The sequence below is a fragment of the Podarcis muralis genome, chromosome 18, assembly GCF_964188315.1.
Source record: "Podarcis muralis chromosome 18, rPodMur119.hap1.1, whole genome shotgun sequence".
NCBI lineage: Eukaryota > Metazoa > Chordata > Lepidosauria > Squamata > Lacertidae > Podarcis > Podarcis muralis.
The window spans coordinates 13,460,379-13,474,371 of record NC_135672.1 but is presented as its reverse complement, the minus strand read 5'-3'; the positions used below and the strand labels follow the sequence as shown (position 1 = coordinate 13,474,371).

Sequence of the window (13,993 nt, the reverse complement as noted above, 5' to 3'; positions counted from 1 at the left end):
CGTGCAAGATCCGTGGGTCAAGGGGGGAGGCGTTCGTGGGGGTCGCAGGCAATAAAGGAGGCTCCCCGCTGACCCCAGTTTGCAGGATACTTCCTCTCTGCATTTTATTAGCTTGCCCGCGACCGGTTTACACGGTGTGCATTGGACGGGCTTCCGATCCGTGCCTGTGAGGGGCTCTTTTTGCCCCATGGGGGGGCAGGCTCTGGGTTTCCAAGGGCAGAAAGCTCCCCGTTTCGTGGCACTGGCAGGAATTTCGAGGGGGTTGTCCGGTCTCACGCTGCTTCCTCTCACGCGGCTCCCCCCGCGTAGGTCTGGTAGACTCCGATGAGGGACGACGTCGTCCCCAGCAGCCCCACGAACCAGGGGGGGAACCTCCCGGCCCACAGCACCCCCGGGGGCAGCCAGTGGACGGCGTTGCAGAGGTCCGCCAGGTTGCCGGCGACGGTCAGGGCTTCGGCCCGGGCTCGCACCCTCGCCCTCCGAAGGGAGTCCTTGCTGCGGGGAGACGGAGGGAAGGGGGGGTCAGTTGGAAAGGGACCCCCAAAGCCCATCCAGACCAGCCCCTCCAAAGCATGGAAGTGTGGAGCTGGACTTAAGGGGCTTCAGGTTAGCCTGGACTGAGCAGAAGACAGCGCGTGGGGTTTTTTGGGGGCGTATCCCATAACCAGAACACAGGTGGCGCTGTGGGTTAAACCACAGAGCCTAGGGCTTGCCGATCAGAAGGTCGGCGGTTCGAATCCCCGCAATGACGGGGTGAGCTCCCGTTGCTCGGTCCCTGCTCCTGCCAACCTAGCAGTTCGAAAGCACGTCAAAGTACAAGTAGATAAATAGGTACCGCTCCGGCGGGAAGGTGAACGGCGTTTCCGTGTGCTGCTCTGGTTCGCCAGAAGCGGCTCAGTCCTGCTGGCCACATGACCCGGAAGCTGCACGCCGGCTCCCTCGGCCAATAAAGCGAGATGAGCGCCGCAACACCAGAGTCGGCCACGACTGGACCTCATGGTCAGGGGTCCCTTTACCTTTACCTATCCCATAACCAGGACGGAGGGAGGGGGGCCTCTCGCCTGCCGCAGGAATAGGGGGCCGGTTCCGAAATATTTGCCGTGAGAAACAGCTCCTACCTGGCCTGCTTCGGCCGCCGCCTTCTCAGCTGGCACAAAATCCTCAGGGATCTGGAAATGGGAGGGTCGAAAATGAGCCTTTTGCAGAAGGGACCCAAGGGTCATCTAGCCCAACCCCCTCAAACCCACAACTTGCAAGGCTCCACCAGCCAGCTGGAGGCAAGGAGCTGTTGCGCCCGGGGTCCCTTCTCTGCCCCCCCCCCCGGCGTTCCTTACCGTGCGATTCCCAGCAGCAGGGAGGTCGCCCAGAGCAGGGTGCTCAGCACCCACCACTTCCCCGAGTCGCCCCGAATGACCTTGGCGTCCGCTGCCCAGGCCAGGTGTTCGCAGGGGTAGTAGAGCTGGTCAGCCACGTTGCTGGCCACCGAGAGCCAGCGGACGGCGGGGTCCTCCTCCTGGGAAAGGGGGAGAAGGCTGGGTCCCTCTCGAGGAAGACCGGGGTCAGAGCTGCCCGCACGGGCCGGCAGCAGACTTTAGACGTCTTCCCTGGAGATACCACAACGCAAGGTGCTAGTCCCCATTGTGGGCACCTGCCTGCCTCAGGGAAACAATGGAATTGACCTCCGTGAGGCCCAAGCCTGGTCTGGGGGTCCTGGGCTGCCCAGGCGACAAGACCCCCTCGCTGATGGGGGGCCAGAGATTCCTGCATCGTAGGGGGTTGGGCTAGATGACCGCGGGGGTCCCAACTCTATTTTTCTTTTCTTGGCTGCAAGGGTTGCCAGAAGGTGCCACCCAACTGCCTTAGGGACTCCGCTCTGGATTTGTGTAGGGTTCCCCTCTGAGCCTATTCTTTTCCCAAAGTATTCCGCCAGGTTTTCCTTCTCCCCGATGGCGTCCCTTCCCAGGCGGACGGACCCCACCTGCCCCCCACTTCCCTCTCTGGCCTGGGCAAAACCAGCCTTCTTGACCATTGGCCCCCCTCTTGGTCCGCTCCAGACCCTGTCTTTGCCTGCAGGGGGAGCCCCTAACTCCCTTTGGGTTCCCTTGGCTCCCTTCACCCAGTTCAGTTCGCCGGACAGTCCAGTTTGCCGGACAGTCCGCAGGCAGGGAGGGTCTCATCCTGCGTCCCAGATGGAGCTGCCCTGGACACAGAACTGACCTGCGCCTCCATGGACAGCTGTGAGTCCAGAATGACCCCCAGGCTGCGCACCTGGTCCTTTGAGGGCACAGTTGCCCCATTCAGGACCAGGGAGTCCCCCACACCTGCCTGACCCCTGCTTCTGTCTTGTCAGGATTCATCCTCTCCCCTCTTGCGACTCCCAGCAGTGCCTCTGAGCGCGGGCAGAGCGCCCAGCAGCCCCGTGAGTCTTCGCCACTCCCAGGAATTGCTGCGGTTCCCTTTGGTGGCATCGCCTAGATGGGGTTCCTCGCCCTTGGGTGCCGGCCACCCCTTGCCGCTCTTCCTGGGTGGGGGCGAAGGTCCGCCCTCCAGCCACCCCCCTCGCGCCACGGGCGGTCAAAGGGCGCCGGGCACCCCACGCCTTCTGCAGCTGCAAACACCTTGTTTGTGTGACGCATACTTCGGTCCCGTGCTCCTCCTGTGTTTGCGCAAGCGAAAAAAGAGGAGTGTTTACTCTGAAGTCACATGGGGAAAGTCACTTTGCTCCTTCTAGGAAGCAGGGGGAACCGGCGTGGGCAGGATCTCTGCGGGGCCAGAGGGCGGGTGTGCTTTTGCTGTCCGAAAATATCCCTCTGTGATAAGCGATGGGTGGCTGGGGAAACCCGGTCAAATGGGCAGGGGTACAAATAATTAAAAATCTATTATTATTATTAACAGGCCAGCTGTTTGAATAGAAGTTATTGACACGGATAGAAGTTATTGCAGCTGTCGTAGAATATGGGGTTATCATCTTGATTGGAGCGTAATGGGAACTAATGGGATTTTTGGAACGCAGGTATAAAGAAAATCATTCTAGCACGCAGGCGGACCCCACCTAAATTGTCAAACCTGTTCCGGGAGACCGTTTGACAACAAAAAACCGAAAGCTTCAATACAATAGGGAAACTCAAAAACGGAAGCTGCGTGGCACGTTCGGCTTCCGAAAATGGTTCGGAAACCAGAGCGGTTGTTTCTGGGTTTCCGGCCTTCGGGAGCCAAAACGTTCCAAAACGTTGACTGCATTTGTCAGATTGGTATTGACAGCTGCACTGCAATTTGGCGTCGTTATAACGAGGCTACCACTGGGTTGTAATTGAAAATTATTAATGATATATATTTAAACAGGCCAGCTGTGCCACAGCTGTGACTCTCCCCAGTACACTGCCTCCAACAGGGGAGGGACAGCATCGCTTTTGTAGTTCGACAACCTTCCCCAACCATTTCTCTGACCCTCTTTTAACGCTGAGAGCCCTGCAGCAGCAGGGCCAGCAGGAGAATCGTACAGCTGGGAGGGACCCCAAGGGTCATCCAGCCCAACCCCTGGCAATGCAGGAATCTGTTTTTTGACCCCTGAGTTGTGCTCCTTTCTCACAAAAATGAAGTGATATTTCCTGGTGCCCGTGCTTCCGAGCACAGCACTTGTGCCGAGTCAGGTGGGACCCCCAGAGGTCATCCATCCCAACCCGCTGCCGGGGAGGAAAACCACAGCTAGCTCAGTGTCGCCCGCACTGGCTGGCAGCTCTCCTGGGTTTCAGGCTGGGCAAATTCAGGCCCCCCAACACCTCCCCACTGCCCCAGGGTCACCCACCTTCGGCCCCAGGCCGTACTGGCGGCTGTAGGCGAGCATGGAGAGGTCGTCGAAGAGACGGAGGACGGTCCGGCAGTGGCTGAGCTGAGCCGATATCGCCAGGAGGCTCTGGCCGAGCGGGGACTCCCTGGGGTGGCTCCTGGCGGCCATGGCCCCCCCTGCCAGCTGGCAGCCATACCCGAGGGTGCGGACCTGGCGGAAGGGTGGGGAGACGAGATCGCGGTTACCTCTGCGTTTTGGAACACGGATACGCTGCTTCCATTGTCGCCGGGGGCTCCTTATTCAAAAAGCATCACAATTGGGTATAAGATACGTGTTTAAACGATCCTAGAGCCGGAAGGGTCCCCCGGGGGTCATCCAGTCTGACCCCCTGCAATGCTAAAGCATCCAGGACAAGCTCTGCTTCGAAACCTCCAAGGAAAAGATCGGAACCCATCTGGGATTCAGCTGTCCGTTAATACTACGCTTATGGAAAAGTAAGCGAGGCAATGTCGTTGTCCTCGCTGTGATTCCTGCATTGGGGTGGGAGTTTTTGGAGTGGGTGACTTTTAGGTCCCCCCCTACAACGGACGGACAAATCCAGCTGCTTCTTTAAAAAATAGAATAAAAATTAATTTTTATTAGATTTCCAAATTGCCACGGATTTAAACTCAAATCCAAGTATTCACAGAACGTCTTTTGTTTCCTAAACTGATTTCTCCAAACCCTTTTTTCCTGCTGCGTCGTATATCAACCTGTGATCACACAATCACCTCAGATGCAATTACCGTATTTTTTGCTCTATCAGACTCACTTTTTCCCTCCTAAAAAGTAAGGGGAAATGTGTGTGCGTCTTACGGAGCGAATGCAGGCTGCACAGCTATCCCAGAAGCCAGAACAGCAAGAGGGATTGCTGCTTTCACTGCGCAGCGATCCCTCTTGCTGTTCTGGCTCCTGAGATTCAGAATATTTTTTTTCTTGCTTTCCTCCTCCAAAAACCAGGTGCATCTTATGGTCTGGTGCGTCTTATACAGCGAAAAACACGGTATTTTATTGTTTTCCTTCCGGAAACCGGCTTCAATCCGGACCCCCGTTCTGCACTTTGTAAGGAATCGACCTTTTTCTCTGTGGCTCGTTGGAACTCCCTGCCAATGGATGGCTTTTGCTCCGCTGCTTCTGCCGCCTGCCGAAAAACCTTTCCGTCTGGACGAGCCTGGTCCAGACCTTTCAGATGCTGGCATCGCTGAACTACGGGGCCGAAAGGGACAAACTTTGCATGGGGTCATCTCTTGCTGCTCACTTTCCCCGCCCAATTCCAAACAAAATAAACGCAAATTTGTCCTAATAAATCTACCGACCCAGGCAGCTTGCAGAGATCCCTTCGTGGCCCCGCACATTCCTGGAAGGTTCACTTATGTTTAGCCAACGTCTTTCGCAAATCTGGAGCAGGAAGGCGTGGGAGCGCCAGAAATTTGGGTTTCCCCTTCCTCCATCCAGATTTTTTCGGTTTTAAATAGAACAAAATGTGTCGGTTGCCTTTCTTTTTTTTAAGGCCACTGCGAGATAAGAAAGGAACAATTGCATTTATTTATTAACAACGATCGGCATTCATTTATTTTTAGCAGGTGAGGGACAAGGTCAAAATGTAAAGTCGGACGAGGAAATGGTGTTTTTTTATTTTATGCCTCTGCCCGCTTTCGGACATTACGACAATTTCAAGTTTTCTCTATGCTCCGTTAGGAAGCAGGGGGGAACGGCTGCCAGCCAGTGCACGCAACACTGAGGCGGCCGGATTGGCGGTCCGACTGGACACAAGTTAAATCTGAACCAGGAGGACTGGGAGCTTGATTTTCTTATTAGGCGATTCTGAAAATCTAGTCTGCTTTCCAGGCCACGCCCACTACCCACTAGGCCACGCCCCTGCCTCTATTAAGCCCCGCCCTGCCTCTTAACCGTCTCATCCTTTATCAAGCCCTGCCCACTACGCCTTAAGCCCCGCCTGTATCAGGCTCCTCCCACTCCAATCAAGCCCCGCCCCACTGCTCTTAACAGGCAGCCCAGTCCGCTTTCCAGGCCACGCCCACTACCATTAAGCCACGCCCATACCAGACTCCTCCCACTCCAATTAAGCCCCGCCCCACTGCTCTCAACAGGCAGCCCAGCCTGCTTTCCAGGCCACGCCCACTATCCATCAAGTCCCGCCCATATCAGACCCCTCCCACTCCAATTAAGCCCCGCCCAACTACTAAGAGGCAATCCAGCCTGCTTTCCAGGCCACGCCCACTACACACCAAGCCACGCCCAGCATTCATTAAGCCAGGCCCACATCAGACTCCTCCCACCTCCGTTCAGCCCCGCCCCGCTGCTCTTGACAGACAGAAAGCCTGCTTTCCAGGCCCCGCCCCCTTTCCAGCGCCCGCCTCCCTTAAGCCCCGCCCCGCCCCTCTTGACAGACAGGCTCCCCCCCCTTCCCTCACCGCGCGGTCTCTGCCCCGGTGCGTCTCCAGCAGCGCCACCAGCGCGCCCAGCAGGCCCTCCGCTCCCGCCGCCATGGCAACGCTTCCGGGTTCCCCCGCCCACTGGAGCCCTCCAATCACGCGCCGCCCTGGAGGAGGCGCGGAACTACAAGTCCCAGGAGTCCTTGCGCGGCGGTGGACGGGCAGCCGGAGGGGCCAAAAGCGGGCGCGAGCGGAGGGAAACAGCGAAGGTCGTTACAGAGAGAGAGTAGGAAGGAAGGATGGATGGATGAATGAATGAATGGTTGGATGGTTGATTGGAAGGAGGAAGAATAGATATAACGGGGGGAAAGAGTGGGGTGCTGGAGCCGAGATTGCTGCTTTGCTGCGGGTTGGGATGGATGACCTCTGGGGTCCCTTCCCACTCTGCCATTCTGTGGTTCTTTGCTGCAACTGCTGGCCACAAACGGAAACAAGAGAACTCCCCTCGTATTGGGAAACCGTTTATCGCCTTTTGTGCAAATATCAGCCGGGCATAAGAATTTATCTACTCAATTAGTTTCATTTATCCAGTGCTTTTTTTCCTTCAAAAAAATGTTACGGGGTATAGTCTCATTTTGACTCGAGGAAATCACCATTGGGCAGTTCAAATCCGGAAAAAGACAGACAGTAAATGGACTGGTTTTGCCGACAGCTTTGCAAGGGGTTGGGCTGGATGACCACTGGAGTGCCCTCTCAGTTCTGTGCTTCCAGGTCCGGTCCTTTTCCTCTTTTGGCCAATGTCACAGCGAGATGCATGGCGCAAGCTTCCGGGGATCAGAGTCCGTTCCGTCTGGCGTTGTCCTCACTTGACAGGCGCCACGAGGGCACAGAGATTGAGAAGTTGGCAGGAACCCTTTCCCATGCGTGGACAGAAAGAGAAGAAGCAAACGGGGAGGACAGAGGACCACAAAAGCCGAGAACGGAGCTCCAAAACAGCCAGAGGAATTGGAGAGATCGTAGAATGAGCTGAGAACGAGGCTTTATTTTTTATATATATAATATTTTTTATTAATTTTTAGCATACAAAATTTTTCAAGACATACCGCACAAATTATTATACATATGTCCTTGTTTGGACTTCCTTCAGCATCCCTGATAGCCTTCCGTCTTGATTATTTCTCCTGCAATTCTTAACTTTCCTTTCCATTTTTACAATATTTCTTAAATTACTCCTCGCAGAACTTCTTGTCGTCCTACAAACGTAATCTGATCATCACAAATACTTTTCAGATACTCAGTAAATTTAGTCCAGTCTTCGGTAAACCTCTGGTCCCGCCGGTCTCGGATCCTTCCTGTTAGATTGTCTAATTCTGCGTAGTCCATCCATTTCATCCTCCATTCTTCTAATGTCGGTAGTTCTTCTTGCTTACATTTTTTGGGCCAGTAATGTTCTTGCTGCTGTTACTGCATAGAAAAACAACTTACCTTATCTTTCCTGTTTATATCATTTCCAACAATACCTAGAAGAAATGCTTCCGGTTTTTTAATAAAAGCGTATTCCAACATTTTTTTCGACTCATTATATATCATCTCCCCGAAGCATTTCCCCTTTTTACATTCCCACCACATACGATAAAATAATCCTTCTTTTTCTTTACATTTCCAAGATTGATTACGGACTTTATACATTTTTCCTAACTTAACTGGTGCGATGTACCATCTCTACATCATCTTCATGATAACTAGGCTTTCAAGTTTGGCCTCAACGAAGAAGGGAGATAAAATGAATCAGAGGCTGGGCACGGCTTCCCTTTTCTTTGGCGGGGGTCCAGCTCCGCACTCGCAAGTTTTAAACGGCCGCTCCGTTTCTTCAGATCCCAGCATTGCAGGGGTTGGTCTGGATGACCCTTGGGGGTCTCTTCCGGCCCTTCCCATTCTAGGCTGTCAGTGTCTTTCTGTCTGAAAGCTAAAGGCTGCGGGTTCTCATTGCGACGATTTTTAAAAAAAATCATTTTTATTGAATGGTTTTATGTTACAAAAAACAATACAGCCATACTACCACTAAATATAATTAAGAAATAAAAATTATATACATCAATATTTGATATTTACTGTCTTATTTCCTCCCAAACATTACATACAACAACACACATATGTGCAGACACCCACACACCCACACAAAATGATCATAGACAGACAGACAGATGATAGATAATATTTTGGAAATGTACATTCAGTTGTTTTTTTCCTTTAATTTTTTGGGGGGCCCCCAAGAGAGTGGGGCCCTAAGCTAGAGCTTGTTGAGCTTAGACGTAAATACGGCACTGGTCCCACCTAGCCTGGCCCAGCCCCACAGCGGATCTGGCTCCGTGCCTCGGTGTTGCCACCACAAACCTTCTTTGCCACGGCTGCCGTGTGCCCAGAAGGGATGCCCTCCTGGCAATGGGTTTCCCTCCCCGTGCCGCAGCCGCACGGGCTCGTAAAACACTCGGGACATGCGAGGATCCGGGCCGGGCCGGCTAGGCGTGCGCCCATAAAACCCATCTCCTTGGGCAGCGCAAAAAATAGGCCGTTGGGTCTTGGCTCAGTTCCCAGGGAAGGACAGCTGCTGGGCTTGCAGAAGGCTCCAGTCTCTGGCCAGGGCAGGTGTTTCTCTGAAATGTATTTTATCTAATTGACTTTTTATTTCTTCGCATATTGTATTGTTGTTGGCCGATGAATAAAGGTTCATTCATTCATTCCCAGCTGAGGGGGGATTTGAATCTGGGTCCTGCTCTGACGCTCTAACCACTAGGCCGCCGCTGCCTCTCCGTGGAACGAATTTTGGCCCTTCTTGCTGGCATGGAGGTTTTCTCGTGTGCCAGGGGAGCAGAGCTGGGTGGCACCTTGGACACCTGTTTCTCACAACACCTGCATCGGAATCGGAAAAGAGTCGATTTGGGTCCCTGGCGGTCATCTAGCCCAACCCCCTGAAGTGCAGGAATCTCTGCTTTCCTTTGGCCCATATCAGCGAGGTGGAGGGGGGGGTCTTGTCATCTGGGCAGCCCAGGACCCCCTGGCACCCTGCCCAGGCTTGCACCCCAGGGAGCTCATCGGTTTGACCTCACCCCCGGAGGTGCACTCCATTGTCTCCTAGGGACCAAATTTCCCCAGCCCGTTTGGATATAGTAGGAGATGCAGTATTTATGCACAAATTTCAGGAGTTATGCGGAATCTTTTTTAGCTCCTATGATCTTAGCGGCAATTAGACGGTCAAAAGCTATTTGCGGGGAAATGCAAATAAAAGGGGTTTCTTTGTTTGATGGAGGAGAAAGGATCAAGGGAGGCCAAGAACAGGTCCAGCGAGTTTGGGGAAGCAGTTTGGTCCGCTTGGGGCTGGGCATTTATGGGATCTCGCTGGCGCCAGACCAGACCAGTCGCTGCATGGAGACTAGAAGTCATTCCCTGGCCTGGCCAGTTTGGAGGCTTTGGCTGCGGGAGCAAAGAGCGGGTTCCCTTTGCCCCCCTCTCAAGACACTCAATTGCTGAGCCAGTTCTGAATTCACTTTGAAGCTCAACAGGCTATAGCTTAGGGCCCCACTCTCTTGGGGGCCCCCAAAAAATTAAAGGGGGAAAAAATACTGGATGTACAATTCCACAATATAAGAGAAAAAATGAATAAAATAAAACCTACATCCAGCAACTGTGTTTTGTGTTGTGTCGGCTTCTCTGATGTAAGTCATGGGCCCCGCCTGCTCCCTAAATATCACTGCTTTGCTCCTTTCTATATATAGGGTATATAAAGGTAAAGGGTCCATTAGGTCCAGTCGTGGCCGACTCTGGGGTTGTGGCGCTCATCTCGCTTTACTGGCCAAGGGGAGCCGGTGTACAGCTTCCGGGTCATGTGGCCAGCAGGACTAAGCCGCTTCTGGCGAACCAGAGCAGCGCACGGAAACACCGTTTACCTTCCCACTGGAGTGGTACCTATTTATCTACTTGCACTTTGAGGTGCTTTCCAACTGCTAGGTTGGCAGGAGCAGGGACCGAGCAACGGGAGCTCACCCCGTCATTGCGGGGATTCGAACCGCCAACCTTCTGATCAGCAAGGCCTAGGCTCTGTGGTTTAACCCACAGCGCCACCCGCGTCCCTATAGAGGGTATATACAGCATCTTAAAAAGCAGAGACATCACGTTGCCGACAAAGGTCCGTCTAGTTCAAGCTCTGGTTTTCCCAGTAGTGATGTATGGAAGTGAGAGCTGGACCATCAAGAAGGCTGATGGCCGAAGAATGGATGCTTTTGAATTGTGGTGCTGGAGGAGACTCTGGAGAGTCCCATGGACTGCAAGAAGATCCAACCTCTCCATTCTGAAGGAAATCAGCCCTGAGTGCTCACTGGAAGGACAGATCCTGAAGCTGAGGCTCCAAGACTTTGGCCACCTCATGAGAAGAGAAGACTCCCTGGAAAAGACCCTGATGTTGGGAAAGATGGAGGGCGCAAGGAGAAGGGGACGACAGAGGACGAGATGGTGGGACAGTGTTCTCGAAGCCACCAGCATGAGTTTGACCAAACTGCGGGAGGCAGTGGAAGACAGGAGGGCCTGGCATGCTCTGGTCCAGGGGGTCACGAAGAGGTGGACACGACTAAGCGGCTAAACAACAATGAACCTGAATATATATACACATAGCCCTCTATGGGTCTACTCTGAGCACAATGCGACTCGGAACCCCATTGTTTCACTGCGCAGTTATTTTTATTTCGCAAAGGAGAGGCTGATGCGTAAGGTGACCGAGTTTCCCACCTCCTTGAACTGAGAAAAAGCCCAGGAATGCGGCCGGGAGATAACCTGTGCCAGAAAATACCTGCCTGACTCCCGTTGCTTTGGCCTGGTTCCAGATCCGTCCAGCTTGGTATCTCTGCCAAGATGCAAAGCGACCCAGGAGGTGTTTTTCCCTCCCCAGTTTCTGCTTCTCTGCCTTCCTGGTTGCAGTTATTTATTATTGTTATTTTTTAAAAACCACTTTATTTTTTTTATTTTTTTACATATACATTACATAGTCAAATACTGTAGGTATTATAAATAAAACACCTCATGTGTTCTTCAACTTTAACGAGGCAAATTATATATTCACATTCGTCAAGTATTTATACATCTTTCCCTTTCCCCGTATTCCCTTGCGACACATGGCATCTTTCATTCTACCTCCTAATATTACTGTTGCATTTATATTTATTATCTAGCGGACGCAAAATTCTTTTTCTCCTTGACCTCTGGTGGGAGGGAGTTCCACAGGGCAGGCGCCACCACCGAGAAGGCCCTCTGCCTGGTTCCCTGTAATCTCGCTTTTTGCATTGAGGGAACCGCCAGAAGGCCCTCGGGCGAGGGACCCCGGTGTCCGGGGTGGAGATGTTTCTTCAGGTCTACTGGGCCATTTAGGGCTTTCAGGGTCAGCACCAACACTTTGAATTGTGGTTGGAAACGTCCTGGGAGCCAATGTAGGTCTCTCAGGACCGGTGTTAAGTGGTCTCCAGGTGTTAAGCCAGTCCCAGTCTGGCTGCCACATTCTGGATTAGTTGCAGTTTCCGGGTCACCTTCAAAGGTAGCCCCACGGAGAGCGCATTGCAGTAGTCCAAGCGGGAGATAACCAGAGCATGCACCACTCTGGCCAGACAGTCTTCTGGCAGGGAGGGTCTCATCCTGCATCCCAGATGGAGCTGTCCTGGACACAGAACTGACCTGCACCTCCATGGACAGCTGTTAGTCCAGAATGCCTCCCAGGCTGCGCACCTGGTCCTTCAGGGGCACAGTTGCCCCATTCAGGACCAGGGAGTCCCCCACACCTGCCCGCCTCCTGTCCCCCCAAAACAGTCCTTCTGTCTTGTCAGGATTCAACCTCAATCCGTGGTTTGAGCATGAGTTTGACCAAACTGCGGGAGGCAGTGGAAGACAGGAGTGCCCGGCGTGCTCTGGTCCAGGGGGTCACCAAGAGGCGGACACCACTAAACAACTAAACAACAACAACAATTATTGTTATTATTATTACTATGTGGTCCTTTGTTGCACTGCCTCGCCGTCCGAAAGCATCTCGAGGGCGCCAGCTTGGGGAACCCTGCAAGCCCCCCAATGCCCCTCGGGTTTAGTTTTTCACGTGGTGGGGGGGACCGAGGACTTTGCACACCGATCCTGTGGCCTGTTTTTCCGCTTTGGGGATCCCCAAGGTGGCCTGTGGCCTTACCTGCCCCAAGGAGGGCATGTTTGCCGGTCCAAACTCGGCCGGAACCTTTTCCCGGAGTTTGCCCTCCAAACCTGTTTTCCACTCGTCCGGTTAAATTGGAGAAAGGGGGCGGCATTTATGTGGCAGGGGCAAAAGTCACCTGAGGACAACAGAGGTAGCTGACCTCTGGCTCCCCCGAGAGCAGACAAATAAATAAGGCAAACTGCGCAACTGAATGCAAATAAAACGCCGGCGCATTCTTTATTTATTTTTAAAAAATAATGTTTCATTGTGAATTTTCAAACGCATTTCATTCCCACCGTTCTTTCTGATCGACAGGGATTTCCCCTGCTGGCGAATTTTCATATATATATATATATATATATATATATATATATATATATATATGTTTCATTGTGAATTTTCAGGCGCACACCTTTAATTTCCAGCTTTCTTTCTAATCAGGGTCAGCGTCCACTGTTTCCCGGAAACCCTGGCGAATTTTCACGAGAATTAAAATGAATGAATAAATAAATCGCAAGGTGGTGGAGAATCGACCTTAAGGCTGGGGGTGATGGGAGGGGAAACTGAGATAAAACAGAAACCCCTGGGCTGTATATAAATTCCATTAAATAATAATAATAATAATAATAATAATAATAATAATAATAATAATAATAAATGATGATGATGATGAACTGGGCTGATTTGACCCTGCCTAGTTGTGGGAAGACAAAGTTCCTTGGTATTTTTGAGAGTGCGCTGAGATTGACATTTCCCCCGTCCACTTTTGTGTGCAAACATTGGGAGACAAAGATCTCGCCTGCCTGCCTTGTTGTTTTTTTAAAACTGTGCCGGTCAAAAATAGCTAAATTTAGCCGCCGTTCCCGATATCATCTTGGGTTTAAGAGACAAAGCAGTGTGAGCAGGTTTGGCGCAGGCTTGCAGAACAATGGAGCGTGTTTCTCTTGCAAATGTCAAGCCGCCCGTGGGGTGTGTGGGGTTTTTAAAATCCTGGTAACGTTTCAACCTGCTTACAATGATTTCGCGTATGCATAATAAACATTCCCCATTCTTTTTTTGGAATTTCTCGTCCTCTTGGTTTCTGAGCTTCCCAGTTAATTTTGCCGTTTCGGCATACAGTGGTGCCTTGGTTCCTAAACTTAATCCATTCCGAAAGTCTGTTCCAAAATCAGAGTGTTCCAAAACCAAGGCACGCTTCTTTCCCATAGAAAGTCATGCAAAATGGATTAATCCATTCCAGGCTTTTAAAAACAAGCCCTAAAACAGCAGTTGAACATGAATTTTGCTATCTAAGCCAGGCATAGGCAAACTCGGCCCTCCAGATGTTTTCGGACTACAACTCTCATCATCCCTGACCACTGGTCCTGTTCGCTAGGGATGATGGTAATTGTAGTCCCAAAACATCTGGAGGGCCGAGTTTGCCTAGGCCTGATCTAACGAGACCATTGATCCATAAAACGAAAGCGATAATCTATGTGCTGTACTATAAAATAAATAAGACAGCAGTGTGATGATCATTATCTTGTTGGGCTGAGCATTGTAGATGATAAAAAT

The 13,993-nt window shown here is 52.1% G+C and overlaps 1 protein-coding gene across 3 annotated transcripts; it reads right to left on the bottom strand.

Moving 5' to 3' along the window:
- Positions 1-73: 73 nt before the first annotated feature.
- On the bottom strand, positions 74-6,393 carry PEX11G (peroxisomal biogenesis factor 11 gamma). 3 transcript variants are annotated; one of them, XM_028713433.2, is made up of 5 exons: positions 6,262-6,393; positions 3,806-3,997; positions 1,335-1,513; positions 1,119-1,169; positions 74-495 (listed from the first exon to the last, which is right to left on the bottom strand). In XM_028713433.2, the coding sequence occupies exons 1-5, from the start codon at positions 6,334-6,336 to the stop codon at positions 288-290; spliced, it is 705 nt and encodes a 234-aa protein (XP_028569266.2). In that variant the 5' UTR covers positions 6,337-6,393; the 3' UTR covers positions 74-287. The 3 variants fall into 3 exon arrangements, with proteins under 3 accessions (XP_028569266.2, XP_077778098.1, XP_077778100.1); XM_077921972.1 differs by lacking the exon at positions 6,262-6,393 and adding an exon at positions 5,143-5,588; XM_077921974.1 differs by lacking the exons at positions 3,806-3,997; positions 6,262-6,393 and adding an exon at positions 2,322-2,573.
- Positions 6,394-13,993: the final 7,600 nt, after the last annotated feature.

What these genes read in the sequence shown, in the direction of transcription:
- PEX11G (XM_028713433.2), bottom strand. Translation starts at nt 6,336, where the DNA reads ATGGCGGCGGGAGCGGAGGGCCTGCTGGGCGCGCTGGTGGCGCTGCTG. An exon ending in ACCGGGGCAGAGACCGCGCG is followed by an intron (nt 3,998 to 6,261) that starts GTGAGGGAAGGG and finishes CCCTTCCGCCAG; the next exon opens with GTCCGCACCCTCGGGTATGG. An exon ending in CTGCTGCTGGGAATCGCACG is followed by an intron (nt 1,170 to 1,334) that starts GTAAGGAACGCC and finishes TCCCATTTCCAG; the next exon opens with ATCCCTGAGGATTTTGTGCC.